At 35.6% G+C, this 21,693-nt stretch overlaps 3 protein-coding genes across 6 annotated transcripts; 2 read left to right on the top strand and 1 right to left on the bottom strand.

The window, feature by feature from the left end:
• Nucleotides 1-625: 625 nt before the first annotated feature.
• On the top strand, nucleotides 626-6,921 carry LOC148958719 (uncharacterized). The gene is made up of 2 exons (XM_089111900.1): nucleotides 626-1,179; nucleotides 5,172-6,921. The coding sequence occupies exons 1-2, from the start codon at nucleotides 928-930 to the stop codon at nucleotides 5,469-5,471; spliced, it is 552 nt and encodes a 183-aa protein (XP_088968026.1). The 5' UTR covers nucleotides 626-927; the 3' UTR covers nucleotides 5,472-6,921.
• A 118-nt stretch (nucleotides 6,922-7,039) lies between these two features.
• LOC135681115 (uncharacterized) lies at nucleotides 7,040-15,002 on the top strand. Of its 2 annotated transcripts, none has more exons than XM_089111899.1 (9): nucleotides 7,040-7,666; nucleotides 7,832-7,926; nucleotides 8,340-8,418; nucleotides 9,616-9,666; nucleotides 11,587-11,619; nucleotides 11,967-12,026; nucleotides 12,661-12,753; nucleotides 13,943-14,026; nucleotides 14,209-15,002. In XM_089111899.1, the coding sequence occupies exons 1-9, from the start codon at nucleotides 7,643-7,645 to the stop codon at nucleotides 14,239-14,241; spliced, it is 552 nt and encodes a 183-aa protein (XP_088968025.1). In that variant the 5' UTR covers nucleotides 7,040-7,642; the 3' UTR covers nucleotides 14,242-15,002. The 2 variants fall into 2 exon arrangements, with proteins under 2 accessions (XP_088968025.1, XP_065051486.2); XM_065195414.2 differs by having other exon boundaries at nucleotides 7,279-7,666; nucleotides 14,205-15,002.
• A 302-nt stretch (nucleotides 15,003-15,304) lies between these two features.
• On the bottom strand, nucleotides 15,305-21,282 carry LOC135681112 (2-oxoglutarate and iron-dependent oxygenase JMJD4). Of its 3 annotated transcripts, none has more exons than XM_065195408.2 (10): nucleotides 20,945-21,278; nucleotides 20,162-20,278; nucleotides 19,768-19,813; nucleotides 19,233-19,364; nucleotides 19,034-19,060; nucleotides 18,313-18,525; nucleotides 18,101-18,128; nucleotides 16,611-16,697; nucleotides 16,362-16,418; nucleotides 15,305-15,774 (listed from the first exon to the last, which is right to left on the bottom strand). In XM_065195408.2, the coding sequence occupies exons 1-10, from the start codon at nucleotides 21,111-21,113 to the stop codon at nucleotides 15,340-15,342; spliced, it is 1,311 nt and encodes a 436-aa protein (XP_065051480.2). In that variant the 5' UTR covers nucleotides 21,114-21,278; the 3' UTR covers nucleotides 15,305-15,339. The 3 variants fall into 3 exon arrangements, with proteins under 3 accessions (XP_065051480.2, XP_065051481.2, XP_065051483.2); XM_065195411.2 differs by having other exon boundaries at nucleotides 15,598-15,774; nucleotides 16,381-16,418; nucleotides 20,945-21,282; XM_065195409.2 differs by lacking the exon at nucleotides 20,162-20,278 and having other exon boundaries at nucleotides 20,945-21,280.
• Between the last annotated feature and the right edge of the window lie 411 nt (nucleotides 21,283-21,693).

Raw genomic sequence — 21,693 nt, forward strand, 5'->3', positions numbered from 1 at the left:
TCAGGAATAGGCAAATTACATGTTTTGCCTCATCTTTTACTACTGAAATTGCTGGTGAGTCATCTTCGTCTTATTCTAAATTTAATCTTCAAAGGCTTCATTGTTCATAAAAAATTGAAACTACCAACGTTGATGTCGTCTTAAAGTTGAATTCAGTATCCAAAAACTCAGTTCGAACCTTGAAATCACAATTCGACAAATCATAAAGAGAAAAAAGAATTGATTCGTCCCGGGAATCGGACTGTCTTGTAAAGGGCTTCATGGCTTTGGATTCGTAGAAATTCAAAATATAATTTTTTTAACAGGGTCTCAAATTTTGGTTTATCTGAAAAAGTTTCATATGAATAAAAATTGGAGCTCTTCTCCAGATCCTTTAAAAATGGAGAGTCTTTAGAAATTGCACGATTATAAATTGTGGTTCAACCGACAAATGTTTTTAGATGTCATTTGCAAAGGGGCACCTGCCTCCTCCTGTCCCCTACCACGAAACCCATCAAACATGAAAAGGGGCTTTAAGTTCTTAAGTATTTAAACTTTGTTTCAAACTTCAATCATCTCGTGCATTTTCCAAATTCTGACCCAACCAACCAACCAATATCAAAAGTTGCTGTTGTTGTTCTCAAAATGTTCAAATTTGATGCCCCTAGTGATCAGTTCTGATGCCTGAGGTTGCACCCAGGGGCTTTTTTGTACGGTGGTTGCATAAAGAAACTGGGAAGCACTTCCACAGCAAACATTGTTGAAGAATTAGCAAACAAATAAGCATCCAGCTTTGCAACCTAATCGCATCAGACCACATCCATCAGTGACGGACGAGCCAACCACTCTCCGCAACAACAGTTTTTTAAACTATCAAGTTCAGTCACCTGAAGAGAGCCTGCGTGCAGCTAACTTTGAGATCAAGAAGCAAATAGGAACTAAAGCAGTATGTCGCGTGGAAGGTACGAAGATGAGCTTCTCGGACACCATGGTCGCAATTCTCCTCGTGGCGGCAGCCGCCGAGAGAGCAAGGATGTGCCTTATGATTTTGCATCGAGTCCAGAAATTGAGAGAAAACGGGACAGGCCGAGCCGAAAGACGAGTATCAGGGATAGAAATTTCTTCACTGATGCTCTTGACGAATTGGAAGTTAGCATCATGAAATTTGAGGAAGAGTCAAATGTATTAGTGCATGACTTTGTAAGTATATTTTAAAGTTAATAATAAGTATATTATGAATATTTGAAAAGGAAAGACACATTTTAAGACTATTGCAAAGTATACCGAGCGTTGCCAGCAGTATGAAATGAAGTTTGCACGTGTTTCTCTAACTGTCAAATAAATTATTAGCATGTCACCACTGCCAGATGTTGATGACCATCAACATATTTTTCACTTGAGAACGGTCTTGCCCATTACTTTGGTGCTTAAAATTCCTGAAATAGATCATTGGAAAATAATTCATTTAACGGCTTAGTTACTGTTTGTTTTATAACAGACAGATGTTTTCAATGTCTTTCCCATTATCATATTTTGCAAATTTATAGCTAATTCTATCACAGGTTTATTGAAATTTGATGTATAAGCATTCTGCTGAAAAGCCAAAGCAATCACGGTATGGTAATGAAAATTATAAACAGGATGTTAATGGCAAAATCTGTGGTATAGACTTATAAATAAAACATATAAGCAAAGAACATATATTTTGTAGATTCATAGACAGCATTTCAAAGCATTCTTTCCATTAAGATTTATTCTCTATTAACCATAAAGTGCTGTGATGTTAACCTTGTGATTTGCCTCCTCTAATGCAAGGTAGATTTTACACACATTGGAGTCCATGCTGTGATAAATTCTGTAATCTGAAAAAAGACAGTCGGAGCTAACTCAATACAATGCAAATGCAATGATTATCCTCCACAATAATCTCAATTGTCTGTAGGTTTATAGACAAAAAACCAAATGTTGCCCACTGTTTTTCTTAATAGCCTGAATTCCAACACAAAAAATGCATACCAGAGACTTTATTTTGTATATTTAAGTTTACTCAGTAAGGATTCGATCCAAACTAAAGTCAATAAATTTAAAATATTATCTTTTCAAATGAGCAGTGCTTCCTCCTACACCCATCTGGTCATCTAAAGGATGTTACCACATATCCTGACCAAAAAATTTTATGATGCTCTGTTCATTGATACTTGGTCTATGTTTTAACATGGTTACTTTTGGTTCCAATACTGTCTCTATTAAGTAAGAATTACGCCTATGTAATAAGCATTTGTGTAGAAAGCCATCAGCATTCAAATAAACTATGAAGACAATATTGCTTCACTATTGTCAGATGTCTCTGCAAAATTTCTCAAGAATGTACCAAAAAGGTGTGTCACCCCACCCCAACCTCCTGTCAGATTTGCCTTTGGCATCAAGCTGCTTGATCATTCAACATTCAAGTGTACCAAAAAAAAGTTTTTTTGTACAGTGACCATAATAAATTTTGATGAACTCGGTGGTGTATCTCAACTGGTTACTAAGTTACTGCTGAGAAAAAATGCTATTCACACCGTACCCTGATTTCCACATTAAAGCATTTGCAGTAATGACTTTGCCGTAGGTGCCAATACTGAGAAAAAGTACAGAGGACCATTCACCTTATCCTTATTTTGATTCCAAATATTAGGTCAGAGGCAACACCACATGTTGGACTAGTGTGTCCACCCCACTTTTTTCAATGAATGACTCTGTTCAAAATCTTTAGTTTATTTTTGTAATTGTAGATTTTCTTCCTGGTCTTCAATAATTACCTTCAAGCTTCAATGCCTGATAAAACACTAATTAGACCTGTTCAAATCAGAATAGAATGTGATGTAGGGGCCATAAGAGTTTGAAAATATAGAAATAAACTTTTGATTATATGATATATTGAGAATCAAGCTGAAAATGAAAATGTCTGCATCATCACTGTTTCCCTTGCAAATGTATTTAAACAAGGTGACTTCAAGCAGTTAAATGGATGTGGAGTCAAGAGGTTTCTGAGCAAGGCCCTTGTTTCATTGTCCACCTCACATATTTCTGGCTTGTACCACACCTGGATTAGATCCCATGCAAGAGGGTGAACTGGACATACCACAAAACCTATCCCCCTTGGTGCAGGATCAGATCAAAACTGATATTCATAATATGTAGTATTAAACAAATTGTGATAGAGGCAAATGATAACTAACAGATGCACTGTCAGGCGTTGTCCAAGGTCTTTCCCAGCTCCATCCCCATGACAAGGCTACTTGGTTATGTTGAAATCATTTTTGTCTCCAATTTAGGAAGATATATATTTATACTGCTAAATTGGTAAGGTTGATGCCTTGATTATTGGTAAATTGATAGTGAAAAAAGTTCTAATCTTGTTCTGGGACACTTCAAAGAAGAAAAGTTTGGAATTTTGATGAGTTTCCATTGAAATTTAATTTCTAAATTCACGATTCAATGATTCAATTAAGTCACAATTCAATGAGGTACATGCATGTTGTATTCCGTCAGCTGCACAAAATTCATTTAATCCCTCAAAACTATCATAAGAATAAATAGATTTGTAAATGATCATTAGGTTCAGTGATATTTATTTCTTTCTGTATGCCATAAAATAGAGATTTTGATCTTAAAGAGTCATATTTGCCATTTTGGTATATCTACTTTTAGGGTATTTAATTTTCCACCCACATTATCTCGTGATGGACATATATCAATGAAACTTGAAACACAACGAAGGAAATTTGATCAATGAATGATCGTACATAATATTTGCATGACTAATAGCCACTCCTTTCCGCGAAAAGACAAGAATTCTGGAAGTACCTAAGTAAAAATTCTGAAAGGACAGAGAGCTGTTCAATAAAGAGGATCCTGAAGGGGGTGGGGTGGTCTTAATCCAGCTTCCGTTAATATTATTCAAAATTCTGTTCCAAGTAGACGATTAAACCTCCGTCGCAGTGTGGTTTTAAAAGCTCAATCATTCAATTTACTGGAAATCACAATCCCAGAATGATTCTCCCAGTCCCCGTTGCCCAGTTGCCACAATTTCCGGTGCCGAAATAAGCATATCTCATTTCCCAGGTTACCCCCCCCCCCCTCACTTCCCAAGGGCCTTCAGTAAACTAAGCTGTCCTCAGAAGCCGAAGCCTTTTGTACTTACGCTTCGTAGATAAAGCATTGTGTTTTGCATATTTTGTTCGTGTGTTGAATTAACGAAAGAGTTCGGTTTCAGTAATTTCGCTTAATGATGTGAAATTTAAACAACAGCGGTTTCATAAGAGGAAGATTCGATTGACATTTGCTTCTGGTATTTGCTCAAAGCTTTGTGAGTTAAAAGGTCGTCTAATCGATGAAAAATTGTTTTAGCGATACAGGGATTTATTCCATCATTTACAATGAAAACAAATGTCCCCGTCACTGCCTCCACCCAGGGCACTCTTCTCTCAAGTCACCCAGCGATAATGGTCTGCGTCGCACCCCACTAGATATTGGTTTATTTGCCAATCACAGCTACACACGCGTCCATTCACCAATCACGGGGACATAATAATCATGTAACGAATGTAGCCTGGGATGCATGCAGGGGTGGTTCAAGTGAAGGGAACTTGTTTAGCAGGATAAATATGACAGATTGTAGAATTCTCCTTGAAAATTAAACCACCCATCCAATCATTACATACAAAATCTGAAAAATTTGACTAAATTATCTAACTTTAGGCTAGGTCTCTATCCGACTTGACCAAAATGGCATCTTATTTGGCTTGGTGATGCAAAATTTTGTTTGAAACCGCAGAGGTGTAGAGGGCTAGGGGAGGGTCGAGCCTCCGTTTTCTACTTTTTGCTATTGTATTTTGAAAAAAAGTTTTTCAGAGAGCGTCTTCTTGTACTTTTTAAAGCAGCACATCGTTTTAAAACATCTCACGATGTTAAAGGCAAGAAGAAGTTGCCACTTCATTGACTTTATCCCCTTGTGGCCAATCATGCTTGATTTTTTTGCCAATATGTAATGCACCGTTTCATGTCGTTTCACTTTCAATGAAGTTTTCTGTCAAAAAAAATTGAAGCATGAATTTTCTCCAGGTTTCGTCTATGTGAAATCGAAAGAGCACCGATAGTTATGCTTTGAGAAAACCGTCTTTTAATATGATTCTTTATTGACTTTGCAGAATGTCATACGCAACCAGCACATGAGTCAAGGGAAAAGAATCAACGATTTGCTACGATCCTTTGAAGAGACACGTTACCGTATCGAGCGGATCAATTCACGTGGCTATCGATCGTACGGCTCAGATCATGCCTCGGATACGTCCTCAGACCACCGTGGGTCAGCTCTCTCTCTGGACAGAGGTGAAAGGTCTGGATCATTTAGGGAGGAAAGGTCATCAAAAAGTCATAGGTCAAAATCACAGCGCATGGAATCCCCAAGCGATCGCGAGCGCCATTCTAAAGCTGACGCAGATATTTAGTTGGACATTTGCTCAGACTTTCGTCGTAGTTAGCACCGAAGCTTGTTGTAAAACTGCATAGATGTACACTTTTTATTCGTAGTTTCAATTCTAAAACGGAGGCACTGCTATCTTCATTTCAGCAACTTTGTATTTTCATATTTGATGAAATAATTCTTGGCCACTAAAGCATTGTGATTTATCTGGATAAAACAGATTTATCAAACCAATAAAAATAATCTCATTGGGGTGATGATTTTCGCTGCAAATGCTATTGCTATCCATAATTTAAATGAAAAATGTATAATCGATCTAACAAGACTTTGAAAAGTATATTTTCCAATTACCAATGAACTATTTGACACAGTTGTTGTTTGAATCTTTCAATCGACTTTGCAATTTTTTGAATCCTTTATACTGTTATTAATTTTTCCCAACATAACAAGAATGCTTGCAGTTTTTCTTCACAGGATTCAAAATTTTAACTCATTTCAACCTGGATGTGCTTGTAAAAGAGTTCATGAAATCTTGACTGCTGACAGGAATTGGAAATTATTTTCTCTCATCTATCTGAAACTTGTGCTTGAGTATTTTTAAAGGGGCTATTGGTGGTGGGAGGGATACTTGTGTTTTTTGATTGCGCATAAAAGCAGTGGCGGCGCCAGCTACTGCAGAGTGGGAGGGTAATGGGCATGACCAGTGAGTCCACACCCCTTTGCCTTATTCAGTGCTTTGTACCAGGTAAAAATTCCTTTGGCAAAAATATGATCTACCCCTACCTAGCGCTTTTATTAATTTTTAGAAGAAATATGTGGACCATGTTTTGACAAATATGGGGGGTGTAGTTCCCCCCTTCCCCCTTGGCGCCGCCATTGCATGATACTTTGCTAAACATTGTCCTCCTATTCATGATACTCCTATCTTTGATTTATGGCTGATCACACAAATACATTATATGATTAGAATGCTCCCTTGTGCCGACCCTCTCTGTTATCTCAACGCTTCGTCACTAAACATAAAGTAGATTAGTTAGTGAAATAGACTTTCTTGAGAAACAGTTACAAAAGGGTTTGTAATTTGTGTGGCCATTTTGAAGAAGATTGATGTTTTCTTGGACTTTTGGGTGATGAAAGTAATTTAGGAATTATAGAGATTTACAAAAGAATAAAGAAAGCTTTCAAAAACATCATTCTTGTTCGTTAGTTTTCGCCATTGAAATCTTCTTTTTCAAACGTAACCTCGAAAGAAGAGATGTAACATCGAACACATCTTTTTATAAGAAACTAAACTTGAGACTATTTTTTTTAGATTGGACTAGTTCTTGTTTGGTGATCGTAATACTAAAAGTTCCCTAAGGGTTTCGTAAAAACCAAAGTGCTAAAGAGCTACTTTTTAGATAGAAAAACTACCTACAGAAACACAAGGTAACAAACGTTTTTTATATTAGAGCTTTTTCTTAAATTTGAAGGTACTCAGTTCTATAGTTTTTTTATTTTTTTTTATCTCTGGAATCATGTCTTCTGGACGGAATTTTTACGAAAAATGCATAAAGTTTCCTTATTTAGCGAACTAGTTTTTGCAAGAAGATGTTTGTTTTTCTCCAATAATGATAGCAAAAGGGGAAGAAAAGATTTACCTACTCATGGACATAACATTAACATTTAAAGTTTTTGGATGGAAGAAGGTTTGGAAATGATGGAGGTTAGCACTAGCCAGTACGGGAAATAAGTCTCTGGTGAGGTGGCCATTAGATGGATGTGGAGTCCTGTTTTAGGTTAAACCAATCATACTTGACTTTGGCCAGCTTGGAGGGAATTTCAATGCAACCGAGATAGAACTTTTCAGCAGGGCCTTTTGTACCATACCAACTAGGGGAATGATTGTCTCTCTAGCCACAGTAAACCAATATAAAGGTTGGCCCCCTTCCTCCGGCTGATTACCCTTCAAAAAGATTATGCTTTCCATACTGGCGTATTATTAAACTGGGCTCGGGCTGGAATAAGCGCTTAGCAGTAGAAAACGATAAGAGAATTCCGGAGAATTCAGCAAAGAGGAACAATTTTCAACATAAAGCCGCGGGAAGTGCAACTTGGGTTTAGACAACTGCAACAACTAGTCCTTTGAACCACAACAACAGCGCAAATGTAAGATCTAAACACTGATCAGTGGATCCAAAAGAAGTTGAAGAGAACATGGGTAAAAGAGATAACAGGATAGTAAGTTATATCTCAATTTTGCGAAACTTTTGTTTGTAAACTAGAATGATTGTGATTTATCCTAGATTTGGTATATGTTGGGTGGGTAATTTATAGGAGCATAGTTTGCAGTTTCTTAGATTGTTTACCCGATCTATTTCTTACAGCAGAACCATTTGCTTGCAGGCATTTGTAAATCCAGTTGCTGCATCTCGTTCTTCTGGTTATACTGCCTCTGGTCCAACCGCAAGGGACTACCTGAATCGACCAAGGCCAACATGGTGATTTGTATTGTCTCTTTGTCCTAAGTTGTTAACATGTTTCAAAAGCAGTGAATGTTTACCGATTATGTTTAGAGCTTTGCATGAAATCATGATTAAATCAATCAGTTTCTAATGTAGAAATCACAGAAATTTTTGCTAGAAAATATTACACCACACAATATTTTGCTTCTTCATTATGAAATTTCATATTAGTTAAATTTTTTGTAAATTTTTGGCCAATTTTGTGAAATATTTGCTTTGAATTTTTGCAGTTTATTAGCAATTTTTAAATTTTCCCAAACATTGTGATTTTAAAAATACATTAGCAAAGCGAATGTGAGCCAATGATGCAATGAGGGCAGGAATCCAACCCATTGCTCTACCAACTGAGCTACCCAGTCACAATTTACTAATTTCCAAAATATTTTTAGGGATGAAGTGAGAAGTTTGATTGACAAAAAGAATCAAGGGTCATCAACATTGGCAAAGTTTGAGGAAGAAATGAATGAGGTATGCAAATAATAGGTTGATAATATTCCCCATGAGAAATTATTCAGTTATTGTCTGTCATGATATTTGAGGCATGCCTTGGGAAAATTAACACACATAACAAAAGATTTTGAAAAAAGCTCTATTGTTTTGCAAAAAAGTGGGGGGGCCAAGGCCCCCCTGGCCCCCCCTTCGTCGGAGGCCCTGCCTTGGCGTACTGTCACCTTCTTCACTGCTATCAAATTGTAACTACAAAGATATCCAAATTTGTATTTTCAAACCACTAAACTTTTAATGGAGACAAATGATCATGCTAGATTATTCTCTAGAGACAGACAGGCCTTTTAAGTTTCACACGGGCAATCGCCATTGCCCTTTGCCAAATTATGGATGTGAGCTATTGACCGTCCTCGCAAAAGCATGTTTTGCCTGCAAGAGAAAGGTAGAACGCTTAGGGGAAAATTAGCAACAATGTCAATCCGTCCAGAAATTGCCAGATTTCCATAATCTGCAACAAATTTTTTTCGAAGTCTATTGTTTCGTAAACCTTGATTACCCACATCAAATGTTGGTTACACATGAGCGGAAACAACAAATGTTAATAATAAGCGACAACAATAAGAACTGGACCATAATGGAAAGAAATGCTATAATAAAAAGAGTCTCAAAGCTCCAAAAGAATCTGAAAACATAGATAATGCAATCAGGGAGGACAAGGGAGAGGATTTTTCAACCAATTGGAATCTGATTATGATTCATCCTCTGAAGAAGAACTTTAAAACATCAAACTTCTAGATGGTGGCTTTGATTGATTTCAAGTTTTATCTTATGTTTTTACTTAGCTGGTCAATTTAAATGTATTTTCTTTTCGCCTGTCTCTAAAAGTTACGGTATTCCTGAACAAAGCATCAAGTTGTTAATGGAAACAAAGCATCATTTCCTCATTGTTGACATTATAAATCATTACATCAAACATTTTGGTTACAAACTGGTGGTAGTCGCGCATTTAGAAATAAAAGGTTAGGCAGTCATGGGTAGATGATACCCTGATTCCCCCTTAGGTCCTGAAGGACTTTGTACAGCAAATAATGCTGGATGGGCAATCACCATCATAAGTTGATCCATGCAGGTGGTTTGTTACCTTTGCAAAAATTTCTTCACGAAAAGGCATGAGGTATAACATCTCAGGTTTTGACAGTTTTTCATTTTTATCTTTAGGCTTACAGAAAACGGCAAGAGAAGCATAGGAACAGAATTCTGGCAAAAGCTGTAAGGATTGTTTTCCTGAACACAGGACAGTTTTATTTCTAGAAGCAACATTTTAGATGACTGTCTACTATAATCAGTGGCGAAGTCAAAGGTCCTGCTGGTCCTGCTGAGCAGGACCAAGAATTTCCAAAGATAAGATTTACTGTAAACAATAAACAATTTCTTCTTTGCAAAAAGGAAGTTTCAAATTCTAATCGATAAACAGTCCCCAGTTCCGCCAGCTGATACAGGCATCCCATGCTAGTCTCAAGGTCCTGTTCTTTTCTACGGCAACCCTGTATTTTGGTCCTGCTCATAACTATGATACCCTATGTTTGGTCCTGCTTCACAATGGGCTTTTGTGAATTCAGTCCTGCTTCACAATAGTCTAGAACAAAGAGCAGTCCTGCTCAATCTCGGGAGCAGGACCTCGTCGAAATGATCATCATAACATTTCGTAAGCAGTTGTGATTTGATTGGTCGAGGGTTCACCTACGTAGGTCGAAGAGCATTGTTTTGAAAACCTTTGGTCCTGCTATTTCTGAGAGCAGGACTGCAAGAATTGCCTTGTGCATTCTCGTTCTGCTATGAGACACTAGCAAGGAGGCCAGTTCAAGTATTATGGCGAGGCGATGTGAATGCGGATTTTCTGCTTGCTTTGGCAATACCAATGATATTATTATTGACAGCAAAACTTGCCTCAGTTGAGCTGCATAAATTTTATTTGTAACAAGACAGAGTCCAAAGTTCGCAAGAAAGTAATGTAAACAACAAGAATTGGCTGTATGAGGCACTCTGATTTCGGCCTTTGTACGATCGTTTGAGGTACGGTATATCATGGTGGCCTAAATAAAATTTTCTTAGACTTGGACAAGGACGATGAAAGCATAATTTTATTTACTGTTGTGTGATTGAAAGTTTGGAGTTGGAGAATAAACCAATTTCAGCGGAATTTGCATTTTTCTACCTGAATTGTTTTCTCGTCTAATGGTTTAGCTAATAAAGTTGTTTTCATTGATAATGCGACACATTATTCAATTGTACCTCTCTTTATCAGCTGCAGAATAATTGTTCTGCAGAATATGTGAACTTGCCCCTACAGACTTTAAACTCTGTTGTTTATTAAAATTATTTTTAAATTTTTTTATAGAGTATCTAGATTGGTCAGGTTTATAAGACCAAAATCTGGAATACCACAAATATATGATATGCAACTTCAAATGCCACCCCTACCCCCTTTTATCGTCAAATTTAGTTATCACCAATTTGAACTTTTACTTCAGCTGTAGAGGCTTACTACAATTTAACACAGATTTGTTTGAAAAGTAAGCACCCTGAAGCACGTCTTTAAGTATGGGTTTATTTTTCAAAAGATAGACATCGATTTAAAATTACCTTTTACTGAATTTAAGAAAATATTCATCTGCAAAATAGAATTTTTGTCCATGGGCTTTTCCTATTGAATAAGGGCGTGGCCCTGTCCATATAGCAGGACCAACAATTTTTGGCTAGCTTCGCCACTGACTATAATGCCTTGAATTTATAATGAGTATTCAGAACTCCTAAAAGTTATTTTGAAACTCACCTACATATGCACAACTACTTTTTCTATGTTGCCTAGAAGTTAATATACTAGATGATATCATACTTTTTCCACTTTAAAAGGAGTATCATGTATTATCGTGACTCTTTTGTTGATATCCTTAACCTTATCCTTTTAACCAAGGAAAACAGAGCATATGCCATGATTTGGAGGTAGGGGCTAAAATATTTTAAGTATTCTAAGATACCAGAGTCAGGGTAATGCAGTGCATTGTTGAAAGCGCTTTTTAGGAATAATTTGGATGGATTAAAGGTCAATCGCCCAAGCCCCCCAAATTTGTTTTCTTGCTGGTATCAAAGAGAGCATAAGCATGATTTATTTTTTATGTTTATCACTAGAACAAGATTTCGAAGAAGAGAAAAAAAGCAAGGGTGAGTAGCAAAGTCCAATTGCAAAGTAATTCATTGGCCATCTGTAAAGTTGCCTTGTGATGTTTAAAGAGTTTTATTTAAGGAAACTTAAATTTTATTTTCATCAAATGCAAAAATGGTTGACAAAATACACAGCGAATGTCTTAAGGCACACAATCTGCTTCTTCCGTTTCAAGAGCTTTCTGCTTCAAATTCGTATTTGATTATATGAAACTGATTATATGATTATATGATTATATGTGTAATTTGAATGTAATGCCCTAAAGCCTATTTGCTTAAGCTGATCTTTTAAAATGACCTTGCACTAAATGGATTTTCTCTTGTTTTTCTTTCATGTTGTATTCAAGTCATCTTCTTTGTCATCTTCTACTACTGAATCATCAATAGAACACAGAAAAAGAGCAAAGGTGTGAAATATGATAACATTGCCCAATGAATTGATCTTTAATTGCTTGAATTTATTGTTTTTGAACAGGATCATTCTTCCAAATGTAAAGGTTCTTTTGATAATGATCCTTCATAATAAACTAAAAATGAGTCTTGTCAGTCATGATCAGAGCAAGCCTTGTTTGATGATGTTTTACATATTATAATGATTCTAATAAATATATAATGTTTAGAATTATATAAGCTTCCATTATAAGAGGCTTCAAGTTTAGTTTAGGCCTTACATTTCTTGATTTCTTTCCTTGTTCATTCTCCAATCTTCTTAAACAGAACCATAAGATCCCAACCATTGAAGTGTTTTCTATTGCTAAGCCGATCAATATTTTGTAATTTTTACCTAACATCGGAAGAAAGGTCCATAATTCCCAAAGACCCAAGCAATGACAAACTGTGGAGCATATTCGACTTGGATTTGTAACCAAAATTTTTTTAGATGAAAATTGCTCTTTGCATTTTTGTCATGAAATTGTTTTTTGCCTTTGCATATTCCTTGTTTCTTCTTTTTAGGCAAATTAAAGAGCAATCGTTTCGCTATGGTTTTTTTATAAAAATTCGAAACCCAAGCTTTAAATATGAAAATGTTTGTCTACATAGAGATTAAAGAAAAAGACGTCAAAGAAGAGAAAGAAGTATCTCTCGAAAGAACGAGAATATGAAACTAACAGTTCTGCAGAGGATACTGACATGGTAAGAAAAGTATCTGAAATTTTGTGATTTGATTGATGCTTTTTCTTTTTTAACCCAGTCAGCTGAAGTCTAGTGAAGTTAGTTAATCAATAGGTTTTTTATCTCTTTACTGGAGAAAATTTCGGCGTCCAATTTTGTCTTTTACTTTAATTAACTGGTTAACCGCAAGATTCGTCATTGCTAAGCAACTTTTAAAGTAACAACATAATCATTTTTTACTTTTGTGTCAATGTATAATTGCTTAGATAATGTTTGAATGTAATGATTGTCAGCTAATACGTCATGTAAAGAAGCAAAATAAGGATTAGTCTGTCTCGCAATAGGAGTCTTAAGCATAAGCTTTAACCTTGTTAGAAATTTAAATATTCTGTGACCCAAAATTTGGTTTGGTCCTATATCTTGACGAGCTAACACCCGAGCTACGTCGAAGAATATAAATGACGTGGATTGGTATAAAGGCATCAAAATCATATTTAGAACGGGGGAGGGACTGCGAGAAGCTCAATGAATCTGCAAATTTCCATGCAAGATTTTTTGGTTAGAACAATGCTGGGATGTTTTATCGGAGCTCAAGCATCCCCCTCTAGCTCTATTGCTTCCAACTGCCCCATAAAATTAGTTACGGTCCGAAATTAAAAAGACGACGATGTCTCGGTTGAAACTGCTACCAGCGTGAAATTTGCTTGTTGCTTTCATGTGGGTTTAGTATGCTTATTTAATCTCCAGACTTAATCGAAGGAGATTTGTGACCTTAATATCCTGGAATTTAAAAGACAATTACACTAAACTCTACCTCATTGAAAGATGTTAATGGAAATGGGTCTATCGTGTATGAAATGGCCCACTTATGATAATTTTTTATTAGAAATGATGTCACAATATACGTAATAACAGTGAAAATATGAATGTGAACAAAAAGCAAAGTCGTGCAAAGGGTCCTAAATAAGAGCATGTATATTTGAATGAATTCTGTCTATTTTCTATGTTGTCTATCTTTTGTGCGTGTACCTGTTTTTTATTTAATTTCAAAATAATTTTTACCACGACCGAGCCCTTTTTCTAAAGCCACTTTTGTTGTAAATCATCCAAAAAGCACCCCTTTGTAGTGGCAACACATCAGATAACTGTCGAGAGTGCATACTTATTAAAAGTGAAAAGTTCAAATTGACATCTGTCACTTTTTCGTTAGGAGAGGGAAGAAAAAACCAAGAGGCAAAATAAAGGCAACAAGCTGGGAAAGGAAAGTGACTCCTCTGAATGGGAAGAGGTGCATGTAAGTGTTTATTAACATTCTTTCTTTTTTAAAAATATTGTGCGAAAATATTTACTTGAAAAGGGTTTAACAATATAATTTTATAAAACCGAATTCCATCAAAGCAAATTCTATATGGTTGCTTTATTTCCTAAATTCCAATTCTGGTGCTTTTTTTATAGATCATTTTACCTTCCAGACAGAGAAGACAAAAACCCGGAAGAAAAAAAAATTGAAGAAAAAGAAGAAGAAAGATCGATGATGAGTTACCTTTTGAGCTTGAGTTTTGCTACCTTAGTTGACCAGCTGTCAGTCTTGTTCATCAGGGTGGCTTTTTTAAAGATATGAGATCTACCACAGGAGAATTCGCAAAGCCGCCTGGTTTCATGAAACTGTTTCGCAGGAATCACGTTGATGAGATTTGTTGGTTTTTGTTTTGCCTAATCATGGACGCTAGGGGTTGTTTTGAAGGGAAAAGAGTAACGTAGATTGCAAAACCACTAGGATTTTCAATCTTAAGCGTCAACCTGATAGCGCTTTTTATTGGTTCTACTGGAAACACAAGAGAACATTTGCATTCACTCTGTTTAAATGTTGTGATTCCTAGAAAGATCGCACTTTTCAAGAAGCACTTTTCAGACTTCTTTTTTCAAGGAAACTTTACACACAATGGGTGTCACTAAGTGGAGCTGGTGCTTCAACGAGATGCTTTCGCCGAAAGTGTTTGTAAGCTTGATACCAGAGACACGCCTATGAGACCATATCTTTTCGTGAAGTGAAGGAGAATTAGAGTATCACTCTGAACAAATGAACAGCTTGTAAAAGATAGTCTCAGGGACTGAAACAAACACAGAAGTAGCTTAAGACTCGGGCAAAACCTTGCTTGCTCAAGCTTTCGTTCACTAATGAAACATTTTCAACGCATTTTCAGTCCATGAGTTCATTACAAAATTGTTGAATTTAATATTTTGCTATATTTGCAAATTAAGTTGCTTTATGGGTGTATTTGCATGCATGTTTTCCTTCCTACATAGAAATTTCAGGGTGTTAGTCAAGCTGACGTAGAGCAAATTAAGTTTCGTGGGATTAAAAAAAGGTTTTCAGCATGTTAAGGACCCATAGCAAATCAACTCAGCTAAGGATTTAAGCACTTTTTGGCATCTTTGTGCTACTTACTCTCGTGCTGGAATTATTTATATGACTCTAAATTCTCTTTAACTGCTGTTCAATATAGTTTGCAGGAAGTGTGTGCTAGAATGCTTGTGAACACCTGACCCTTTAAAATGACATAAGCTGAGCTGTCCAGAGGAAAACTTCATCTTACAAAAATTCTATTATTTACAATACCTTTCTACAAAACTGGAAACCTCTTTAACATAATTTACGAATCCATTCATCCGACTGATGATTTCGTCGTTAGCTATTTCAAGGTACGTCGAGTGAAATGCTTCTACGAGTTGTTCAAGGTCAAAAATTACATTCTTCATTTTACACTTGATATCTTGCTGCTCAAACAGCAAACCCACGGGCTCAGAAAATGTTTCCTTGCCGATCTTCAAATGCTCTCCTGGAATACATGTGATTTTCAATCGCCGGAACCAGGCCTCTATTACTTCCATTGACCCACGATGATCAGTTTCACTCCTTCTAACAGCTTTCTCTTTCAACCTTGTAAACGACTTTAGAATTGTAAACCGAGGCTCCATGAGATCAACCAACATCTTGATAAACTGTTCGTAATCTAACCCAGCAGTGCATTTGAGTAATAACTAAAATGTTAACAAGACTCGTTAAATCATCTAATCAGTTATAAAAGGTACAAGCCTGACTCTGCAAGCTACCAAGAACAACACGACCAAAAATAAATGAGACTGAAACTCAAAAATAATAATATATTTAGAAAAATTATAGATGTATCCATTGTTTGTCCGTGTGGCTAGAATTTCTTGAGTATGCACGAAAACGACGATTAAATAAAACGTATAGCCATGAATAGTAGGATAAAACTTTTCAGGCATAACCCTTCATCGTTAATAATTTTTCTTCTTTTTCGATTCCTTATGATAGGACAGCTGTTATACACTGTGCGATACAAAAATTGAAAGGTGGTTTTCTCCTGTGAATTCAGAACTTGGGAAATTTGAGATTCCCTCAGATTAATACAATGCTTGACTAAATATAGAAGATTATTGGCCAGTTTAGATTCTATTAGAGAGACTTTTGCATTGAACACGTGTTGAAGATAAACATGGCTATAAACATTAGAAATATTTACATGCTCAAATATTGAATGTTATCAGAAGTCGGATATAACAATATTTCGAACCTAACAGCTTAAGCTTAGTTTCATCAGTACCTGGCATTGGTCAACCCACCCATCTGTTCCTCTGAATTCTGATATTTCCTTCTCCACCTGTAAAAGAAGTTTCTCAAAATTACAAGCAAGCGTTTTAAGTAGGCATTGTAAGATAAGATAGGCATTGTCTTTTAGAATAAAAAGACAAGATTAATTTAGTAATTTAAGTATCTTATAATGAAAACTTCAGGCTTGATTATATACAGCAAGGTATCAAAGTAAAAAGTGTTGTAGGAAACTGCATTTTACCAAAAGAAGTTCTGCTTTAAGGTGTCGAAACACAAAATTTATTCCATATGCATTTGTCCAGTTGTGGTTTATTGAAATAGTATGGTCCTAAAACAGATAGAAAGATACGCCTATATTTTACGTTTGATAGTTTGGTTATGATTATAACAGCAATCGGCAGAAGTCGAACAAGTTGGGATTTTTTCCTGGTGTAAGAAAAAAACTTGTAATATTGGTAATAATAATGATAATTAGGTTCTTCACATGTGCAGGCTAAGAGCAGCACATGTCTATAAAATAAAATTGATCTTATCTCTATGCAGGGAAAAAAGGTGCTATGCAGGGAAAGTATAAACTTTGAGGTTCCTTCTACAAAAAATTTAAACCAATCAAATCAAAACAAAAACGTTTAACGCTACTTTGAAGGCCATCACTATAACATTGGGTCACAGGTTCGGTTGGGACTTTGAGACCCAGAATCAGGGCCGTCGTGGCGAATGAATTTTAGGAGGGGCCAGAAAGAAAAATTTTCCGACAAAATTTCTTTGATTTAGATAAATCAAATAGAAGCATTTATGTAAGTGTGTAGCGAGGAGTAAGTCAGGAAAAAATGATAACTTTTGCCTTAGCTGGAAAAATAATTAACACGTACTTTTATTTTTCCTCTGTTTCTTTATACTTACAGTGAACGTCCCTAACATCCGTAGTTTAGGTCAAGGGTAAAATGAAATGACTACCTGAGGCGGCATCATGGAAAATTTTTTATAATATAATGCTTCAGATTCGCTGAAAATCGTAATCTTTGAAGCTAATTTTAATGTTAAAATCTTATCCTTAAATTAATTATCCACTGGGGAAAGCGATGGTTTTGATCGATTTCTTCCTTGTTTTATCTTACGCAATATAACTGATAATATCTTACGCAAATCTGGGAAAATATTTTCAAAAAATCTGGCGATAGACACAAAATTTGCACTGTACCGGTCTTCAATATCTAATAAAGATATAATTCATAACCAATCTTGACTTCCATAATTAAATTTGGCCCTGGAAGATTCGGATTTTAACTGACAAAACCTGAGCAGCAAATCGCTATATGGTAGGAATTGCTAAATCCTGAGAAATAATTTTGATTTGTGGAAATCTAGTATTTTCTTTACAAAAGTGAATTGCCTCTCGAAATTACGGTAAGTTCTTTAGTCCAAATAATTTATCTTGCTAAAAGTTTGAGAATTACCCATAGATCAAGGTTGAAAATTTTCTGACAAAGCAATGTTTTCCAACAACTTTTCCGAAAATCTGTCAAATTTTGAAAGCAGAAGGGGCCATGGCCCCCCTTCCCCACAGCCACGACACACTTGCCCAGAATAAGCTAGACTAATAACAAGTTCCTAATTAGTAAATTATCCTTTATAGATCCTTGTATTGATAATGTTTTCATATCTTAAAAATATGTGCACTTAGACTGATGATGAAATGAAGAACAAACAAGCAATTAAAAAATTAATTACCAAATTATGAACTTGATGATGCCAGCAGCTAAAAAGAAAATGAATATTGACAGAAAATTCACACTTTCTATTTACATGATACTTTGCCTGAGATTGTCTCAAATAAATGCTCAAAAGGCACCTAATAATTGGAATGTAGGTTAATATTTGCATAGGAAATAAAATCTTACAATGCAAAACTTTACAGAAAGGTTGAACAAAAATGCAATTACCTTGGAATAAAGACAATTTCACCCTCCTCCTGGATAATTTCAATTGGTTTCACTGCCTTGTGAAACTTAGGATATTTCTTATTATCACTCAGTTCATTACAGGTAACATCAAATGGCAAATTTCCATTCAAATCTTTCAGATTCTCTTCTTCTCCAGGAGGGAATATTAACCACTTCTTTTTACCACATATATTTGCAGACCAACTATAAGATCTTAAAAGAGAAAAATTAGAGGAATTATCATTTGAGGCATTCACGAGGGTGGGAATTAATGAAGAAATTAATTTCATCACTAGAACCCATTACTTGCAGGGACACTACTGTGGTGGAGCATGGCACCCTTTTTGGGTGCATCATCAGGTATTGTCAAGTTTGGGTGCATCATCAGCAAATTTTCAGACTTGGTTGGCAAATACAGGACGGCTCAACTAGCTTGCTGGAAAATGGGATATTTAAGAAACTGCCAATGAGCACAATGTCTAGCAAAGCCCAATGTAGTTGAGCTGTTTATACTTAACTAAGAGAGACTTATTGACAAAGCTCAATACTAGTTGGAAAAAGTATACCAAGATGTAGATAATAATCCGGGAATAATTTAATAAATATTCCCAAAAATTGCAAAAATAATAGATGTGATGAAATAGATGTGATCTGAAACATTTGTGGATTATAATTCTAAAACATTATATAGATAACATAATCTGGCAAATGTTAAACACACCTCAGTACATCAGCATGAAATGATGTCCTGTCAGATACAAGAATAAAAAAAGTCAGGTAAATAATATATCTACAATTTTGTTCTTCAATATAAAATGACAACTAGTTTGGATACAAAAGCAGTCAACTAAGATGTATGATATGCAAATTGAGACTCACCATGTACCTTTAAGACTCACCATAAGCAAATTCAGACTTACCATGTACCTTTAGGCCCCATATAAACAAATCTGTAGTCATCAGTTGTTGATGTGTTTTGATCATACCACTCATTCAACCAATCTGCTTGAAAATATTCTAAAACTTCGTAAGCTCTGTAATCAGGGTATTCTCTAAAAAAACAGTATTTAAAAGTCTGATATTACATTTATATCTAGAATAACAAAAAGTGTTTAGATATCTCATACCAGTCATTTTAAGATTTCATAATTTTAAAAAAACAGCTCATAAAATATGTGTGTGAATGAATTTCTACACATGCAATTTAGAGAGAAAAAAAATCATACAGTCAAAGAGTTGAAGGACAATTATTTTAGACCATGATACAGAAAAATTAACAAAACATTGAAATCACCAAAACAATCAGATACAAAAAGCAAATAATTAAAAAAACATTCTTTATGCAACATAGGAAAGACATCACCTGACATTCTTTCTCAAATTCATAGACAAAAACTGATTAAAATCCAAACTTCCATCAAATTTGTGACTCATCACAGCTGTGCTTAAATTTACCTCTGAAAATGCCAGTCTTTTAAATAAAGCAATCTGTCATCTACGACTAAAATAACAATATCAAGAATTAAGTTTGACCAAAGAAAGTTTTAGCTGCCAAAAGAAATCGGTCAGTTATCAAAAAGTGGTTATTTGAAATGATTAATGACATAAAGTTACAGATATAAATGAAAAAATTCTTAAAATTTACTCTCTCAAAGTGTTTTTGCCTAGCTGCTTTTCTGCGTTGACACTCATTTGAATTGCATAGCCCAGCACTGTTTTTGGATTGCAACAACTTAATCAGGAAATCCAACAAAAAGGGGATTTATTAAAGCTGCTTTAAATTATGAAGGAAGAGTATAAACTTTTCTAAGCTCCTGAAGGGCAATAAAATTTGGTATAATTTTCCAACCTGAATTTGTTATAACTTGCACCCAATAATCTAGAAACTGCTTGAAAGTCATTTCTTCTTTCTCATGAGCATTAAAATGCCTTTTGCTACAATCTGCAACTGGAATGATGCAATCCCCTAAATAAAACATTTAAGAAAATTTGTTTTATTTGTTTATCATATATCAGAAAAAACTTACAAGCATAAAGCTTAGTAACTTTTACCAGAAAGTATGCAAAAGCAGATGTTTTTGTCATTTCATATTGCATTAGGAGTTCGTTTGTTTGTTGTTTCTGTTTTGATTTTTTTGGCATTTTGGTCAACATTTTAAACGTCATTGATGGGAAGGTTGAACCATATATTGATTAAGGTAATGATCTCTTTCAGTATGCAGAGCATGGTGGTGGCACACGCAAGATGCAGACATGGTATTGTTAGGGGCACACCTAAAAACTAGCTGAATGAAATTTAATCCAGAAACCTTGATAGTTCTTGCCCACTTGGCATTTTTGCCCACCCGCAACTGAGGTGCATGTCTGTCAGTATACCCAAGATCTTGCCAAAAACGGTCATATTTCTGCAAACTGGGTACTTTCAAAGTTTCAAAGGTTTCGTTCTGGAGAAATTATCATGCAATGAAATAAATTGAAAAATTGCTTTTAATTTTATGTCAAATCGAACATAGTCATCAATTATTGTCTATTGACTCTAAAAATATTCCTCAATTCATTTCTTGCAATCCCTTCCTTGCTGCACGAAACTAAGTTTAGGAACAGAACTGCTGTTTCGAAAAATCACAATTACCAAAATTATCAGACAAGTATTTGGCATTGGGCTTCCCATCTTTTACCCATTCAATTCTACTGCGCCAGCCCTTTGTGAACTTTCCAGAGAACACACAGGGTTTGTTTAAACGAAGGTATCTTTCTTGAAATTGTTCGAGACTTAGTTCCGTAGATATTCGCTCAACCATTTTCCAAGCAAAAATCCGTAAAACAATAAATTGTCATTATCTAGATAGCTATAAGTGTTTTGGTGAGTACATGATTCATGCGAGCCTTAACATTGTCAAGAGAAGATTTCCACCTTCTTCTCCACAAAACAACACTCCTCTCTAAAGGTGGCAAGGCTATATTAAGGTAGAACCAATCTTGTGTTGGTGACGACTTTCCGGTGTCTTTTAGAGAGATCAGTTGTTGTGCCCTGTATACAAACACTTGACTCAAATTGGTGCCAGCACTTTTTTGAAAGACTTCATATTTGAATATTCAATAAAATTTGAATTCATTTTTCTTATCATTATTTCCTTTATATTGCAGTTCTTATTCTTGAATTAAATAAATACATGGGTTCACAGGGCCCTTGCCACCGGGGGGGGGGCGGAGTGGCCATGGCCCCCACTTTTTGCGAAGCAAGTAGTTTTAAAGCTGCAGTAAAAGGGGTAAGAAGCCTTGGGCCCTACATTTTAGCCTTGACCCCCACTTTCAAATTCCTGGCGCGGGCCCTGATTCAGCATCAGCACTACAGAGCAAACCGACTTGTTTTGATCCGGG

The sequence above is a fragment of the Rhopilema esculentum genome, chromosome 12, assembly GCF_057945365.1.
Source record: "Rhopilema esculentum isolate cy_ngs chromosome 12, ASM5794536v1, whole genome shotgun sequence".
NCBI classification, from domain to species: Eukaryota; Metazoa; Cnidaria; class Scyphozoa; order Rhizostomeae; family Rhizostomatidae; genus Rhopilema; species Rhopilema esculentum.